This window comes from Ovis aries, chromosome 19, assembly GCF_016772045.2.
Source record: "Ovis aries strain OAR_USU_Benz2616 breed Rambouillet chromosome 19, ARS-UI_Ramb_v3.0, whole genome shotgun sequence".
Lineage (NCBI taxonomy): Eukaryota > Metazoa > Chordata > Mammalia > Artiodactyla > Bovidae > Ovis > Ovis aries.
The window spans coordinates 7909343-7927016 of record NC_056072.1 but is presented as its reverse complement, the minus strand read 5'-3'; the positions used below and the strand labels follow the sequence as shown (position 1 = coordinate 7927016).

The window sequence follows — 17674 nt, the reverse complement described above, 5'->3', positions numbered from 1 at the left end:
TGGTTTGCATCTTACACAATGCCGAGAGGATAAAACATACTAGCAGCTATGCTTCCATGCTTATACCCACTGATAAGATATACCAGCTCCTTCCGGGTCTCCCTGTCCAGATTCCAGTCTATGACAGATGTGTTTATTTGTTTAACAAGTTCTTTTTGAGAGTTTACAGAGTGAAAAGCTCTGTTTTGGATTCCCAGTGATTATTGATTGCATATGTTGAATAATAAATAATCTGGTGGTCATTGTATACAGATCTGTAAGGAAGAGTGCTGACACTTCTGAATGCTTGTTATGGTCTTGGCACAGGTGCTTTTTACCGGTTTTACTTATTCTCTCACTCGCCGTGTGAGGTATAGACCTGGATCCCTCCTTGTTTTACAGAGGAGAAAATCTTTGAACTAACAGAAGTTTACTGTCTTATGTAATTAAACAACCAATAGAGCTAGAGATAAATCTTGTTCTATTTGACTCCAAGAGTATATATATTAAAAAGGGATTCTAGTGCAAAAAATTTATGAAATTTTGTTAATAGTTGTAAGTCTGAAGTTTATGTAGTGTGAAGTTTTTTGATTTTGTTGTTTATATTTTATAAATTTTAGTTTTTAAACTGAAGTGAGCTGTTTAGGTCGAATTTTTTTTTTTGACTGCAGTTTAGGAGATCTCAGATCTCCCACCAAGGATAGAACTCTGGAGTGGAAGCAAGTAGTTTTAACCACTGGACCACCAGGAAAGTCCCTGTATTTTCTTTTTGGAGTTAAACTCAACCACTCAGGAATGAAGTGTTTATTTTTATTTTCCCATTATTGTTATGTGATTGTTAACACACATACACACAGACACACACACACACACACACACCACCTCAGGTACAAATAAATGGAATTAATTATGACCGTGGCCTAAAAGATTACTTAAATCCTGGTTTTTTACTACTTGCTACTTGTGTGACCTTGATCCAGGTATTTAAAATGCCTCCGGACCTTCTTCATCCAATGGACCTACTCTATTTCATAGGGTTGTTATGAGGATTAAATGAGATAATTCAGTGCTTCAGTTCAGTTCAGTCACTCAAGTCGTGTCTGTGTCTTTGCAACCCTATGAACTACAGCACACCAGACCTCCCTGTCCATCACCAGCTCCTGGAGTGCACCCAAACCCATGTCCATTGAGTCGGTGATGCCATCCAACCATCTCATCCTCAGTTGTCCCCTTCTCCTCCTGCCCTCAATCTTTCCCAGCATCAGGGTCTTTTCAAATGAGTCAGCTCTTCCCATCAGGTGGCCAGAGTATTGGAGTTTCAGCTTCAACATCAGTCCTTCCAGTGAACACCCAGGATTGATCTCCTTTAGGATGGACTGGTTGGATCTCTTCGCAGTCCAGGGTACTCTGAAGAGTCTTCTCCAACACCACAATTCAAAAGCATCAATTCTTCTGTGCTCAGCTTTCTTTATAGTCCAACTCTCACATCCATACATAACTACTGGAAAAACCATAGCCTTGACTAGACAGACTTTGTTGGCAAAGTAATGTCTCTGCTTTTTAATGTACTGTCTAGGTTGGTCATAACTTTCCTTCCAAGGAATAAGCGTCTTTTAATTTCATGGCTGCAGTCACCATCTGCAGTGACTTTGGAGCCCCCAAAATAAAGTCTGACACTGTTTCCACTGTTTCCCTATCTATTTGCCATGAAGTGATGGGATCAGCTGCCATGATCTTCGTTTTCCTAGTGTTGAGTTTTAAGCCAACTTTTTCACTCTCCTCTTTTGCTTTCATCAAGAGGCTCTTTAGTTCTTCTTCACTTGCTGCATTAAGGGTGGTGTCATCTGCATATCTGAGGTGATTGATATTTCTCCTGGCAATCTTGATTCCAGCTTGTGCTTCTTCCAGCCCAGCGTTTCTCATGATGTACTCTGCATAGACGTTAAATAAGCAGGGTGACAATATACAGCCTTGACGTGCTCCTTTTGCAATTTGAAACAAGTCTGTTGTTCCATGTCCAGTTCTAACTGTTGTTTCCTGACCTGCATAGAGGTTTCTCAAGAGTAAGGTCAGGTGGTCTGGTATTCCCATCTCTTTCAGAATTTTCCACAGTTTATTGTGATCCACCCAGTCAAAGATTTTGGCATAGTCAGTAAAGCAGAAATAGATGTTTTTCTGGAACTTTCTTGCTTTTTTGACGATTCAGCAGATGTTGGCAATTTGATTTCTGGTTCCTCTGTATTTTCTAAAACCAGCTTGAACATCTGGAAGTTCACATATTGCTGAAGTCTGGCTTGGAGAATTTTGAGCATTACTTTCTAGCGTGTGAGATGAGCGCAGTTGTGAGGTAGTTTGAGCATTCTTCGGCATTGCCTTTCTTTGGGATTGGAATGAAAACTGACCTTTTGCAGTCCTGTGGCCTCTGCTGAGCTTTTCAAATTTGCTGGCATATTGAGTGTAGCACTTTCACAGCATCATCTTTCAGGATTTGAAATAGCTCAACTGGAATTCCATCACCTCCACTAGCTTTGTTCATAGTGATGCTTTCTAAGGTCCACTTGACTTCCCATTCCAGGATGTCTGGCTCTAGGTGAGTGATCACACAGTCGTGATTATCTGGGCCATGAAGATCTTTTTGTACAGTTCTTCTGTGTATTCTTGCCACTTCTTCTTAATATCTTCTACTTCTGTTAGGTCCGTACCATTTCTGTCCTTTATTGAGCCCATCTTTACTTGAAATATTCCCTTGATATCTCCAGTTTTCTTGAAGAGATCTCTAGTCTTTCCCATTCTATTGTTTTCCTCTATTTCTTTACATTGATTGCTGAGGAAGGCTTTCTTATCTCTCCTTGCTATAGTACATAATAATGTCTAACATTTATTAAATGTTTTGTCTCTGTCTGTCTGAAGCTGTCAGAACCAGAGTCCCACAATAGCCAGTTCTGTAGATGTGGGAGAACTTCTCTAGTGTTAACAATATATGTCTAAGCAAGATGAGAAGGATTGGGACTTCGCTAGTGGCCCACTGGCTAGGACTCTGCCCTCCAGATACAGGGGACCCAGGTTCGATCCCTGGTCAGGGAACTAGATGCTACATGCAGTAACTAAAGATCCTGCATGCCACAACTAAGACCCAGTACAGCCAAATGAGTAAATAAGTTAAAAAAATTTTTAAAAAGATGAGAAGGATTTATATTGTTTCAACTGACAGATACTTCAGTTGCCTCATGATTAGGCTTATGATTTTTTTCATGGCAAAGATTTTGTTTTCTTAAATAATCATTTCTTTGATTAAGCTTAGATTTTTGGATGATCATTCCATTTTGCATGGTTGGCTTTTCATTTTCTTCCAAAAATGATGTGTTTCTTCTTCCCTTAAATGCTGTTAATCATCATTTTATCAATTCTGATTGTTACACGGTAGACAGTGTTACGTTGTAGGCTATGTTGGCATCACATTAGCTACACATTTAATTGTATGTCTGTAAACAACTAGAGTAATTAGGCCTCAGCCTCTATCCCCTCAGAGAAAGGAAGGCTGTAGCTGTAAGATGAAAGTAAAGAGAAAAGAAGTTAGTATCTATGCTTTTGAACCTGTAGGCTGATGGGAGCAGTAGGCGACCCCTTTGATGTTTTCCCAGTGTCCCTCACTTTCTGAGTAGTTTACATTTATCTCAGTAATCTGAGGTGAGTACTGCTCCAGACATTTACAGGTTGAGGAGATAAAGACAAAAAGGTTAAGTAGTTTGGTCACACACCTGATATCACCACACTAAGTGATAGTGGTTAAGGGATTACAAAAAGATAATTTTGACTATGAGGTGTTTTTACCTTGTGGGCTGACTACAACCCATAACTTCAGTTCTAGCCACCCTCCCATTTGCTCCTTCCCCACCCCCAATAGGTATGATTTCTTCACGGGTGCTTTGTTGATTTATAGTTATGGAAGCCTGTTCCATGAAAACTCTCCAGGAATGGACTCTAACCTGCCTTTCCAGCCGTGTTTCATGAAATAGTGCCAGAGGTTTGGATATAGTAGAGAAGGACCTCAGTCTCATGGACCAGGCTTTGTTTTTGTCATTTGAGTAATACATTGTACATATAGAAGAATACATATCAAGCATGTAAATTTAAGGAATAATTGTAAAACCAACACCTGCCTATGCCTAGGTCAAAAAACTGGAACTCTACCAGTTCCTTATAAGTGCTTTCCTGTTGACACCTCCCACTATTTACCAGAGGTGACTATTGTCATGACCTTGGAATAATCATTCCCTTGCTCCTCTGTATTGCTCAAGCATCTGTATGAATCTCTAGACAGAATAATAGTAAGTTTTGCCTGTTTTTTGAACATTATTAAGTGGATATCATACCATATGTATTCTTATGAAACTTTGCTTCTCAGTTATTTTTGATTGGAGTCATGGATAGAGAATTTGAAACAATTTGCTTCATAACTTTTCATTATGTAAATAATTGATGTCTGTAATTTTGTAAAGTACAGTTTATAAATGGAGATGAATTATAAATATTTATTCTTTTCTCTCTTCATTTCTCTAGTTATTGTAGCTTTAGTAGACAGAATGGGAGATGCCAAAGACAAGGTTCGAGATGAAGCTCAGACTCTGATACTGAAGTTAATGGATCAAGTAGCGCCACCTATGGTAAGCCTACATTTTAAAGTTCAGATTTTGCTAATTGATGATTAATGAACAGTAAAGATAGGTGGTAATCACAGCAAGTCAGTAAAGCCCCAGGGATGTGAAACTTAGAATTTTAAACAGTGAATTATTGTAATGCTTTAAAGAAATTGAAATTTTAAAAAAGTTGTCAGTATTTAACTGCTGGATTTTTTGGTTTTATTTTTCTTATTTTCTACTCTTTAATGCTTTTTCAAAAAGCTAACTTAAAGAGTTCAGTGATTTGACAGTGTACTGATTGTATTATTTGTTAGGATTTTCTGGTTTTCACTACCTGCAAATTATATTGGTGTTCAATGAGGGTTATATGAGTTTCTGAAACCCTTACTGAGACAGGGAGAAAATTTTTATTGTAAAAAGTGGTTGCTAGTGAAAAATTGGTCTAATGGATGTATTTTGAAAGAGGACTAAAGAATAAAGTGACATGTAAACAAATATTTAAAGAGTAGCTCACTTTTAGTGGGGAAAAAATCAGCTTACAAAATATACAATGATATTGTGTTATTTAAAATTCAGTATAAGAATTGTATTATGTATGTTTTATTTAAAAAATCTGGAGAATTGAGTTGTAAAAGTAGACTTCCTCTTTTTTTATACCCTAGAATATAAAGGTATAAATATGTATATAAGTCCTTATTTATAACTTGGTGAGTATCCTTTGACGCTTGCTTAGCAATTCGAATTTTAACTTGTTCTTGACATGCTATTGTTATGAGTGCTACACAGGGCATCCTTGTGTCTTTGGACATAAACGTAAGGAGAGAGAAGTGTTCTGACATGGTGTTAATAGGTCAGGTTATTCACATTTAAGACTTTTTTTTTGTAAGCTTGTAAGTTACTCTCCAGAAATGGCAGAGAGAAATAATATTAGGAGCAATTGAATACAGAGTCCAGGGAGGAGAGAGTCCAGGAAGAGGCATTTGTATGCATGTGTGTGTGAAAGTTTGTGTGTATGTGTCTATGTACACATTGGTAAATGGTAAGGGTGGTGTTTCTTAAATGTGGGGAAAAGACTGATTGGGACAGTTGGCTATATGTTTGGAAAAACAAAGCTCAATTCCTTCTTGTAACAAACCCATGTAATTGTTTTAGATTGTTTGTATAGGTTTATCTATGCTTTTTCAAAAAAAAAAAAAAAAGATTACTGGGTGGGTAGCAATAGAATGATTTGCCCAAATGTGTTTCTGTATTTGGATCCAGTGTTAAAAGGAAAATAGCCTGAATTATAAAATGTTGAAAAAGCCTGTTCCTAGTGACAATCTGTACTAGTTGCTAGGCAACATTGGACCTTTTAAATGCTGACAGTACTCCGAGGCTTATAATGGTAGCATTGTTACTGAAGGTTTCTAAAGCTTAAAGGAATTTATGTGTCCTTGGGAGTTCTAAGGTTTTTAGGTATTAGACACAGTTTTTCCCAGAATAATAGAAATCTAAAGTGAAAGATACAAAATCAAAATTTAAAATGTGATTAAGATCTTAAAAATGGGTGAGAGCAGCGTCAGTGCACATTTGGCTTAGAAAAGCTTGTAGAGCAGTGAACAGTCCATGGGAAGGTTCAGCTATCAGGAAGGCTGGTAGTAAGGTCGAGAATAGAGAAAAGATTATAACATGAGTAATTTAATTTTTTGTTATACGTGTTTACTTTTCTTTCAAATAGTACATTTGGGAACAGTTGGCCTCTGGTTTTAAGCACAAGAATTTTCGATCTCGAGAAGGCGTGTGTCTGTGTCTTATTGAAACATTAAACATGTAAGTTTTATGATTATTGGAATATGTTTTTCATTTTTTCAAGAAAAAACAATGTATCGATTTCACAAAGCTCAAGGAAAGCTTTAGAAATAACAGATTTAAAATAGTTGATAATTGATCTCTGGCACCAGAATTTTTATCTTATTTGATAGCTTTATCTGCTAATTTTTTTGTAAGTTCTCTCTCATGTTGTTAGTTCAAAATTATTAGTCACTGATAAGAAGTTTCTCTTTTTCTCTTTAGTATGTTAGTTGCCACCTGAAATAGATGGTCATATAACAAATATGCTGGTAGAACTTAGAATCTACTTCTGTTCTAGACCCAGTTTGGAGTTTTCTTTAACTCTGTGGTGTTTTAGCTGTTGTAGCCAATTTCCCCAGCCCCCTTTTGCCAGTTGGCCCTGGGCTTTCTAGAGCAGTGCAAGTGGTTACCAAAATCCTAGACTGAATAAGACTCCCCCAGGTGATCAGACAGTGAAGCTGGCGACAGTATGCAGAGATCTGACAGCACAGATGCCACAGAGCTCCAGCCTGAAGAAACTGTAAATTAAGCATGTGCTCTCTTTCTGGATTAGTTTTTTCAAGTTCTGTCAGCACGATAGGTAGCATGTAGGAGCTTTCAGTTTTTCCTGTAGTGCTCTTCCTTTCTCTAACTATACCTTTGTTTTATTTTCTCTCACTCCTCTATGGTCCTTTCTGCCATCTAGAGCTTGTAAGTGCATTCAGTCTGCACAGCTTTTGTGGTTTTTGGCTCCCTTGTCGTTTGCTTTCAACCCATGACCTCATCAAAATATTAGTAAGCATAAATAAAAATCTTTTAATTTACTTATTTTAGTGGAATGCAAATTTGTGTGAGACCCAGAGTCTAAAAAAAGAGTCAGTATTTTAATACAAAAGTTCAAATTTTCTGAGTGATTGATAGGTTGGCTAGGTTTAAGAGTGCCATTGGTTGAGCATTTTGCTCCGTTGGATCATGTGTTGACAGTTTTCATTGTCGGTCATGATTGTTCAACTTTACATATCTCACATTGTTTAGAGTTAGTTTTTGCTTGTGTCTCATACCTTCCATGTTTTAATGATGTATGCTCATGCTCTCCACCATATTTGTCTTATTGAGACAGACAAGAAGAAAGTATAACAGTATTTTGTTTACTGTTTAATTAAAACCAAATTCTCTTTACTTTTTTTTTTTTCAAATTGTATTTAGTTTTGGGGCTCAGCCACTAGTCCTCAGCAAGTTGGTACCACATTTGTGTATCCTGTTTGGAGATTCCAACAGTCAGGTAAAATTTTATTTATATTCAAGCACTAAATTTACAGTCAGTTTTTTTTGCCACCTCTTGTTTTCTAGTGCTCTTATTCCATGTTTAAAAAAGAAGAGAGAGGGTAAAGGGGGTGGTGAAATCAAGATTCCACTTCATTTTCTGTTTTTTCAAACTCCACCACATTTTAGTTTTTAAGAACACATTTTATTCACAATGTCACTTAAGTTTGTTAGCTGTTTGGCTAGTATTAAGGGTAGATGGGACTTAAAGGATAATTCTTAGGTTGGAAAGATTGAGTAGCAAAGACCCTGGACACCCTTCTGTAGTCCTCCTATGAGCTAATTATGAGGACCGATTGTCAGCGTCCTTTTCATTCCTGCATAATAGTAATTTTTGTAGCAGTCATAACCCTGCTTGTGCCAGTGGTATATCACTTGCTGGAGATTTCATGCCCTGAGCCACAGATACTATAGACACAGTACAGGAATGTGCTCTGGAACTTGTCCCTTGTGGTGGAGTTGAATCTTGACAGTAACTCTTTTAGCACAGCTTGGGCGTTTGGAATGACCCTGAGCTAGGTTTCCCTGCTTTTAGGCCCTTGCTCTTCCTAGAGAGGTTTGTAGAGAGTTCTGCTGTCTCTTTATTTCCCCTTCTGCAGTGAACTGTGCAGAGGAACTGAAAGCTGCCTTCCACATTCCTGTGTTTAGGCCGCATTTATTGTTTCTTTTCATTGTGGTAAAATAGTCAAAACAGGAACTTTACCATTTCAGCCATTCTTAAGTGTAGAGTTCGTTCACTGGCAGTGAATACACTGACATTGTCGTGCAGCCATCACCACCAGCCATCTTCAGAGCTTCTCCATCTCCCCAGCTGTCGCACAGTGACCCCTCATTCCCCGGTCCTTCAGCTCCTGGCAGCCATGTTTTACTTTCTCTGCATAGGAATTTGACCAGCCATCGTGTGGAACCGTATGATGTTTATCCTTTTGTATCTGGCGTATTTCACTTAGCATAATGTCTTCACGGTTCATCCATGTTGTAGTGTGTGTCAGAATCTCCTTCTTTTGCTTTTTAAGGCTGAATAATACACACCACATCTTGTTTATCTATTCATCCATGGATAGATATTTGGGTTGTTTCCCCTTTTTGGCTATTGTGAATAATAATGCTGTGAACACTGGTGTATAATTATCTGTTTGAGTTCAGGCCACATTTCTAAAAGGCAGTTTATTCCAGGAAAATATGTTAACTGTGATAATGATTTGTATTATCAGTTCTTTACACAGCCTTATTACAAATAGAAGTTTTTCTAAAAGTCGCATTTATTTAGATGCTTCTTAGATTTCTGTGAAACTTTTACAAGCTTTCTCTAGACGTTTCTAGGTAGGTCGTCTTGGTTTTTATTAATGACCTAATGTAATCTCCCAGGGGTTTAAAGGCATTAAAACCAACTTGGAGCTTCAAGTTGGTCCGTGAATGTCATGTTATCTTGAGGTAAAGTATTTTATTGTATCTTGTATTTTTTTTTTAAGCTCTGAATTATTTGGCAGGTTAGAGATGCTGCAATATTGGCTGTGGTGGAGATTTATAGACATGTGGGAGAGAAAGTGAGAGTGGACCTTTATAAGAGAGGAATTCCCCCTGCTAGGTAAGTATTACTAAATATTTTTTTGTCACAGGTTTTAAAGATTTTAATTTCATGTGCTTATTTAAAATAGGTTTAATTTTCTGGACTGTCATCATATTCAAAATATATAAAAGGATACATAGGTCAGTTCAGTTCAGTTCAGTTGCTTAGTCATGTCCTAGTCTTTGCAACCCCCCACTGTAGCACGCCAGGCCTCCCTGTCCATCACCAACTCCTGGAGCTTGCTCAAACTCACGTCCATTGACTCGGTGATGTCATCCAACCATCTCATCCTCTGTTGTCCCCTTCTCCTCCTGCTTTCAATCTTTCCCAGCATAAGGGTCTTTTCAAATGAGTCAGCTCTTCGCTGGCCAAAGCTTGGAGTTTCAGCTTCAGCATCAGTCCTTCCAATGAATATTCAGGACTGATTTTCTTTAGGTTGGATCTCCTTGCAGTTCAAGGGACTCTCAAGAGTCTTCTCCAACACCACAGTTCAAAAGCATCAATTTTTGGCACTCAGCTTTCTTTATAGTCCGACTCTCACATCCATACATGACCACTGGGAAAACCATAGCCTTGACTAGACAGACTTTGTTGGCAAAGTAATGTCTCTGCTTTTGAATATGCTCTCTAGGTAGGTCATAACTTTCCTTCCAAGGAGTAAGTATCTTTTACTTTCATGGCTGCAGTCACCATCTGCAGTAATTTTGCAGCCCCCCAAAATAAAGCCTGACGCTGTTTCCACTGTTTCCCCATCTATTTGCCATGAAGTGATGGGACCAGATGCCATGATCTTCGTTTTCTGAATGTTGAGTTTTAAGCCAACTTTTTCACTCTCCTCTTTCACGCTCATCAAGAGGCTTTTTAGTTCCTCTTCACTTTCTGCCATAAGGGTGGTGTCATCTGCATATCTGAGGTTATTGATATTTCTCCTGGCAATCTTGATTCCAGCTTGTGCTTCAACCAGCCCAGCATTTCTCATGAGGTACTCTGCGTATAAGTTAAATAAGCAGGGTGACAATATACAGCCTTGATGTACTCCTTTTGCGATTTGGAACCAGTCTGTTGTTCCATGTCCAGTTCTAACTTTCGCTTCCTGACCTGCATAGAGGTTTCTCAAGAGGCAGGTCAAGTGGTCTGGTATTCCATCTCTTTCAGAATTTTCCAGTTTATTGTGATCCACACAGTCAAAGGCTTTGGCATAGTCAATAAAGCAGAAGTAGATGTTTTTCTGGAACTCTCTTGCTTTTTCCATGATCCAGCAGATGTTGACAATTTGATCTCTGGTTCCTCTGGCTTTTCTAAATCCAGCTTGAACATCTGGAATTTCATGGTTCACATACTGCTGAAGCCTGGCTTGGAGAATTTTGAGCATTACTTTACTAGCATGTGAGATGAGTGCAATTGTGCAGTACTTTGAGCATTCTTTGGCATTGCCTTTCTTTGGGATTGGAATGAAAACTGACCTTTTGCAGTCCTGTGGCCACTGCTGAGTTTTCCAAATTTGCTGACATATTGAATGCAGCACTTTTGCAGCATCATCCTTTAGGATTTGAAATAGCTCTCTTCAATAAATAGTGATGTGAAAGTGGGATTTCCACATATAGTAGAATAAAGTTTAATTTCTTCCTCATACCACATCCCCAAATTAACTCAAAATGTGTCGCAGAACTAAGTGTAAAATGATAAAACTTATAGAGAATGCTAGGCAATGGTTTCTTATATGTCATGCCAAAAGGATAAGCAGCCAAAGGAAAAAAATAAGCTGTTTTTCATCAAAATTAAAAATTTGTGCTTCAGGGGACATCATCAAGAAATTGGAAAAAAGACCCACATAATGGGAAAAATATTTACAAATAATAATCTCATAAAAGAACTTGTGTCCCAAGTATATAAAGAATATATAATAAAGAACTCTTAGAGCTCCACAGTAAAAGGACAGATGACCCAATTTTTAAAACAGGCAAAGGATTTGAATAGGCATTTTGTCAGAGAAACACACAAGTGGCCAGTGAGCACGTGAAAAGATACTCAGCATCATTAGCCATCAGAGAAATACATGATACTACTAGGTTGGCTAAAATTAGAAGATAGACAATAAAAAGTGTTGTTGAGGATGTCGGGCAATTAGAAGGCATTGTTGGTGGGAATGTAAAATGGTATAGCCACTTCGGAAAACAGTCTGTAGTTCCTTAAAATGTTCAACAGAATTACTACATGATCCAGCAGTTCTACCCCCAGCTATATACCCAAGAGATGTGAAAACATATCCATGCAACAGCTTGTGCACAGATGTTCATAACAACATTGTGAACATTCATAATAGCTAAAAAGTGAAAATGTCTCACATCCCCACATGCCAGTAAGCTGATGGATAAACCAAATAGAATATATCTGTACAATGAACTGCTACTTGGCCATGAACAGGGATGACGGATACATATTATAACATAAATGAAACTTGAAAACATTGTCAGTGAAAAAAGCCAGCCATATTAGATGATTTCATTTATATAAAATGGCTAGATACGGCAGATCTATAGAAAGGAAGCTAGATTAATGGTTGCATGGTACTGAGAAAATTGGGGAGAGTGACTGCTGATGAGTATCGGGGGTTTTTTTTTGGTATAATAATGACATTCTAAAATTGATTGTGTACATCTTTTAGCTTTATATTAAAAGCCATTGAATTGTACACTTTAAAGGGGTGAATTGTATGGCATGAATATTTTATCAGTAATTGGCTGATACACAAAAGAGATTATGTTCTGAGATACCTAATTCTCTCTTTCATGTTGTATTTGTGATTTTTTTAAACTTATATATGGAGATAGAGTTTCTTTTCCAGTTCCATCCTAATGCTTTATTGGTCTCTATCCTTACCCTGAATCAGAACCTTCCAGAGCTTTACATACCTCTATCCTTTGGCCTTCTAAGGTGCTTTTGGATATTCCAGCCTCTATTGTATTCACCTTTGGTTAAATGGCCCAATTTTTTTTCTTCCTGAATTACTTAAAAGATCCTAGTTTCTTCTTTCTACTCTTACGTCGTTTCCTCCTTTTCCATCAGATTTTGTAGCCTCCGTTTTCAATAAGGTTGTTTTTCTAAATAGCTATATTATTTTATAATAGCCTTTTATTATTTATTCCTATCTTTCTCCCTATTACTGTTATATTTGCTAGTATTTCCTCTTCCCATTAAAGCTGCCTGTATCTTCACTCCTTGCTGTTTCATCTGTCCCACCTCAATTCCTTACCAACCATCCTTTCTCGTAGAGCTTGCAGCCCTTCGTTTCCTCCTCCCATTTTGCTACTGAATAGGTGAGTGCTGATTTCATGTTCCTTAACATCTTGTTCTGACTTTTTCCCGAAGAGCTTTGTGGCCTGTGTGGTCTTCATTCTGAACGCCTATCTTCCAGTTCCAATTTTCCCTCCCTTGGCTCATCTTGTCCACATGTTGTCTGGGCAGCCTGTTTAATTTCTGTTCAAGTCTCTGGAAGATAACTGCTGTGGAGGCTGAAGGGACTTGGTGTCTTTGACTGAAGTACTTTCAGATGTATGAATATTTGTTGAATTTAATGGTTTCAGATGTGTGACTATGAGATGAGTTTAAGGTTTAGAAATCCTGTTATAATAAATTTCTAGAAGGTTTTCAATTGAAAAAAAAAAAAAATTCTAGACCAAACAGTATCTTCATCCTCAGTTTACAAGTAAAAGATGACAGAATGTGGGCTAAGGCTTAACTAGTTTTAGAAGTGAAATTATGACAGAAACATTGATGTGAGAAAAACATTTGGCAGTTAAAGACCTACCTAGGTCTCTAAGTCATAAATTGAAGAATAAATCATAGCATGATATAATATTGAAAAATTAAAAAATGGTGCTGTCAGTGTGATCCCATTTTGACCTGAAGAGAATTTATATATACATATAAAGAATTGGAAAGCAGGCAGTTGAATAAATTCTCTGGGTGGTGGGATTGTGGGGTTTTTTCTTTGTTTCTATTTATGTTTCCTGATTTTCTTTTATAATGAGTATATATTACTTTTCTAATAAACATTTTTAATTAAAAGTGATGACAGAAAGGTAGAAAGGAAGAATTCTGAATATGAAAGAGTTAATAGAGTTGGTATTGAATTGAAATTCAACATGAGATTATCAGTGACATCATCAGCATTACTTTAATCTCTGACAGTTTGTATTCCATTGTTTTTATGTTTGCTTTAAGTTTCCGTAGTACGATTTTTATGTACTTTAAAAAAATGACTTGGTGACTGAGTGGATTCATTGTAAAGTTGGAACTAAAGTATTTTTGATAAGTATATTTGAGAAATAATTTTATGATGAAACTATGAAAGTGCCTTGTGTAAAAGTTATCTTTTTTTAAAAAGTGGAATTATGGTAGATGTACAGTATTATATAAGTTCTGGGTGTACAGCATAGCAGTTAACAATTTTTATATTCCATTTGTGGTTATTCTGCTCCCTGTGTTGCACGATATATCCCTGTAACTTGTTTATTTTATACATTGTAATCCCCTTCCTTTGAAAGTTACCTTTCTACAGATATACCTGTGAGTGTGTAGAGTGCCACCTGTATTTGACTCCTCGTCTCTACTAAATAGCTAGCTGGGTTTTGTGTCTGCTTTCAGTAAGCGAGTTAGTTATAAAAAGAGAGTTGTATACAACTAACTGAATCCCTGGGATAGTTTTTTCTCAGGGAAGTGGTGAAGGAAATTGTTTCTAATTAAAAGTGTATGTAAAATAAACAGAATTTGTTCTTTATTCCCAGATTAGAAATGATACTTGCCAAATTTGATGAAGTGCAAAATTCAGGCGGTATGATTTTGAGTGCCTGCAAAGGTAAGAATAATTAAGTTAATCCAGATCTCAAACATTTCTGAGATTAGGTAGCAGAGTTTTATATACCAAAATATGCCTTCAAGTCAACTATTATATCACTGATTCAGCTGATTTGACTTTGTGGGTTAAAACTTGGTTAGGATATAGTAACAAAGTCTTTATATTCTGCTGATCATTACCTATCCTCTGACTCTTTTGGAATAAGTGAAAATTTAATAATGGGTTAATTGTGTAAAGTGGTATTATTCTTTAACCTTATTTTTGATATCCTCTGTGTTGAAGCTATGATGACCCCCTTGTCCTCTGTGTCCTTCCGTGCGTAAAATGTGTTTTTTACTCAACTTACTTTGTAACTGAAGTCTAGTTGACTTGCAGTGTTGGGTTGATTTCGGCAGTTACTCAGGTATACGCATATATGTGTTCTTCTTTATATTCTTTTCCATTATGGTCTGTCTCAGGAGATGGGGCCTTGCTGTTCATCCGTTCTGTATGGAACAGTTCTCAGCTGCTCACCCCGGATGCCCAGTGCACCCTCCCCTGGTTCCCCTTCCCTTTGGCACCCACAAGCCTGTCCTCTGTCTGTGGGCCCATTTCTGTTTCGTAGATTGGTTCATGTGTTTTGTATTTTAGATTCCACATGTAAGTGATGTCATATGGCATTTGTCTTTCTCTTTCTAACTTAACTCCACTTAGTATGATCATCTCTAGTTTATCCATATTACCACAAATGGTGTTTCATCCTTTCTGTGGCTGAGTCATGCTCCATGTATATCTGAACCACATCTTCTTTATCCATTTATCTGTCAGTGGACACTTAGGTTGTTTCCACTGTAGACTTTTTAATGATTGCCATTCTGACTGGTGTGAGGGGGTACCTCATTATAGTTATGATTTGCATTTCTCTAATAATTAATGATGTTAAACACCTTTTCTTGTGCCTGTTGGCCGTCTGTGTGTCTTTGAAGTATTATATAATTAGGTCTCTGCCCACTTTTCAATTAGGTTGTTGGGTTTTTTTGCTGTTGTTGAGTTGTATGAGCTTTTGTATGTTTTGGAAATTAAGCCCTTGTCAATTGCATCATTTACAAGTATCTTCTCCCATTCCATAGGTTGTCTTTTGGGTTGTTTTTGTTGTTGTTTTAATGGTCTCCTTTCTTGTGCAAAAGCTTGTAAGTTTGAATAGGTCCCATTTGTTTATTTATGGTTTTATTTCTATTGCCTTGAGAGACTGACCTAAGAAAACATTGGTATGATTTATGTTAGAGAATGTCAGGCCTGTGATAGCAGAGTAATTGTTTTACTTAACTGATTTTTAGTAGAAATTGTAGGGTTGATTACTGTTACACCTGTGTTTAGACTATCAGTGATGATACCAGTGAAGAAACACAGACATAGGAACTTCACCAGTATAATCATTTTTGGCTTCTTAATTAGAATGAGACCTCCTTGGAATTTAAGGAGGCTTGGTATTGGTATCTAGTATTTATTTGATTTTGTGGTTGCTCGTCCCTTTTGTAAGGTTGCTAAATAGTGTTTATCTTACTGGGTAGCATTTACCTTCAGTCCATAAGTGTTAATTAACTGTATATGTGAATAATATATTCTAAATCCAAAGATAGTATAGGTAGTTTTTGCACCTAGGAAAATAGGTTTATTTTATAAAGATAGTGTACTTAGCTTAATAATGTATATGATACTGGAGAAAAAATTTGTTGTATGAATTATTATAGTCAGGTGATAGGAAGACTAGTTATTAATATAATTTAGTTAGTTTTCTCCAGATTAAACCAAGACTAAGTATTCTTGCTTGGAGAATTCCATGGACAGAGGAGCCTGGTGGACTATAGTCCATGGGGTCGCAATGACTCGACGTGACTTAGCATGCAAGCCTTGTTGTATTGCATAAGGCAGATGTAGTAAGAATTTAGTGTTAAAAAGATTGTGCCTACCCTAATCTAAACTTAGTTGCAGGAGCGTAAATTGATTTCAGCACTACCGGTCCTCACCCTGATTACCAGCAGTTTCTCACTCTTCCTCTCTGAATAGAAGGTGTTCCAGCAGTTACCTCTGTCCATTTCCATACAAACCAGAAAGAGCAAAAAGATGGCGAATTGTTAAAATTCCTTGAATTAAGGAATTGTGTTTTTGTTCCATTTACAGTGCATTCTCATTTGTGTATTCCAGACTTTGTAGTCACACCTCTTAAGAAAAATACAATGCATACTATAAATTTAAGATATCTATTATTTGATTGTGATTTATTTTGAAAGTATTGCCCTTTTTGTATTTTGTGAGGTTATTTTTGTTACCTTCGAAAGATAGAAGGTTTTTTTTGTTTCCTATTCTTTTAGCTCTCATTTCTTTTTCTTTTGATGATCTCTCCATAAACAGGGAGATTTAGGGTTAGTACCTGGCATTTATGTCTCTTGGAGAGAAATCCTCAGGAATCCTTTTGTTTTGGAGATTATAATCTGAATATTGAAAGTATAGTCAAATGTGAATGTTAAAAATCTATAATATATATATTGGTGTGTAAAAATTGGTCAGGATGATTTTGATGATGGAGTTGTACTATCATTGAAAAATACTGTATCAGCTTTGTTATTAAGAGGCTAAAAGAGGAAAGCCCATTTGTCATGTTGGCGGGTCCCAGGGCCCAAGCCTCTCCCCCCTTGTCTTTATTATCTCTCAGTGATAGTCCAGCCCAAAGGCTCCACATGGCAGCCATGTGCTGATGGCTCCTCACTGTGCAGCTCTGGCCCTCATTTATCTCTGTGTTCCACATCCCAGAGCCTGTCACCTTGATGTGGCCTTTCCCTTTGGTTGCCTGATGAGTGTCTCAGGCTTAACAGGTCCAAAAGTTAAAGCCTGTTCTCTTCCTTTCCCTCAAATCTGTTCTTTCCCCAGTTTACCCATTTCAGTCAATGGCACCACCATCAACTCAAGCTAGAAATTTTCCTGATTAGAATTATTAATAATTAGCATTGATCTCCCATTCTAATTAGTCATTTCTACCTCTGAAATCCTAATATGTGTCAAGTTTGCTAATTTTTTTTCACATCTCCACTGCTAAAACCCTACTGTAAATCTCCTTTAGCTTTTACTTGCAACCTGCTGCAATAGGTTTCAGTTCTGTGTTTGACCCCTGAAATCTGCTTTCTACCAGAATTGAGAATGGTCTTCTTAAAATGTTCTTCTTCTCAAAATGTAAATAGATTTTGTCACAAGAGTGAAGAAGACAGTTAAAGTTTCAGCCTAGACAAACCTACGTTCTAGGGAAAGAGAGATCATAAGTAAGTAAACATATCCAGAGTGATTGCAGTTGGTAATGAAAGAAAATACAACTACTCCTTGTCTAATGAATTTACTGAAATTAATTTAAATTCTTCCTTAAAATCCTCGCTGCTAAGTAAAAAAGCCATTAAATGGATAATTTCCTAATTTTTCCTAACATTATAGTATATTTCATCCCAACCCAAGATGCCTGAGTAATTT

The 17674-nt window shown here is 37.0% G+C and overlaps 1 protein-coding gene across 40 annotated transcripts in view; it reads left to right on the top strand.

Annotated features, from left to right (window-relative positions):
• Positions 1-17674, top strand: part of CLASP2 (cytoplasmic linker associated protein 2) — a 180004-nt gene that overhangs the window by 14263 nt on the left and 148067 nt on the right. For all 40 annotated transcript variants that reach the window (XM_060402732.1, XM_060402731.1, XM_060402745.1 and 37 more), the window contains exons 3-7: positions 4540-4643; positions 6337-6428; positions 7635-7710; positions 9242-9339; positions 14109-14179. In XM_060402732.1, coding sequence (XP_060258715.1) covers positions 4540-4643; positions 6337-6428; positions 7635-7710; positions 9242-9339; positions 14109-14179 — 441 coding nt within the window. The remainder of the gene's footprint in view (positions 1-4539; positions 4644-6336; positions 6429-7634; positions 7711-9241; positions 9340-14108; positions 14180-17674) is intronic.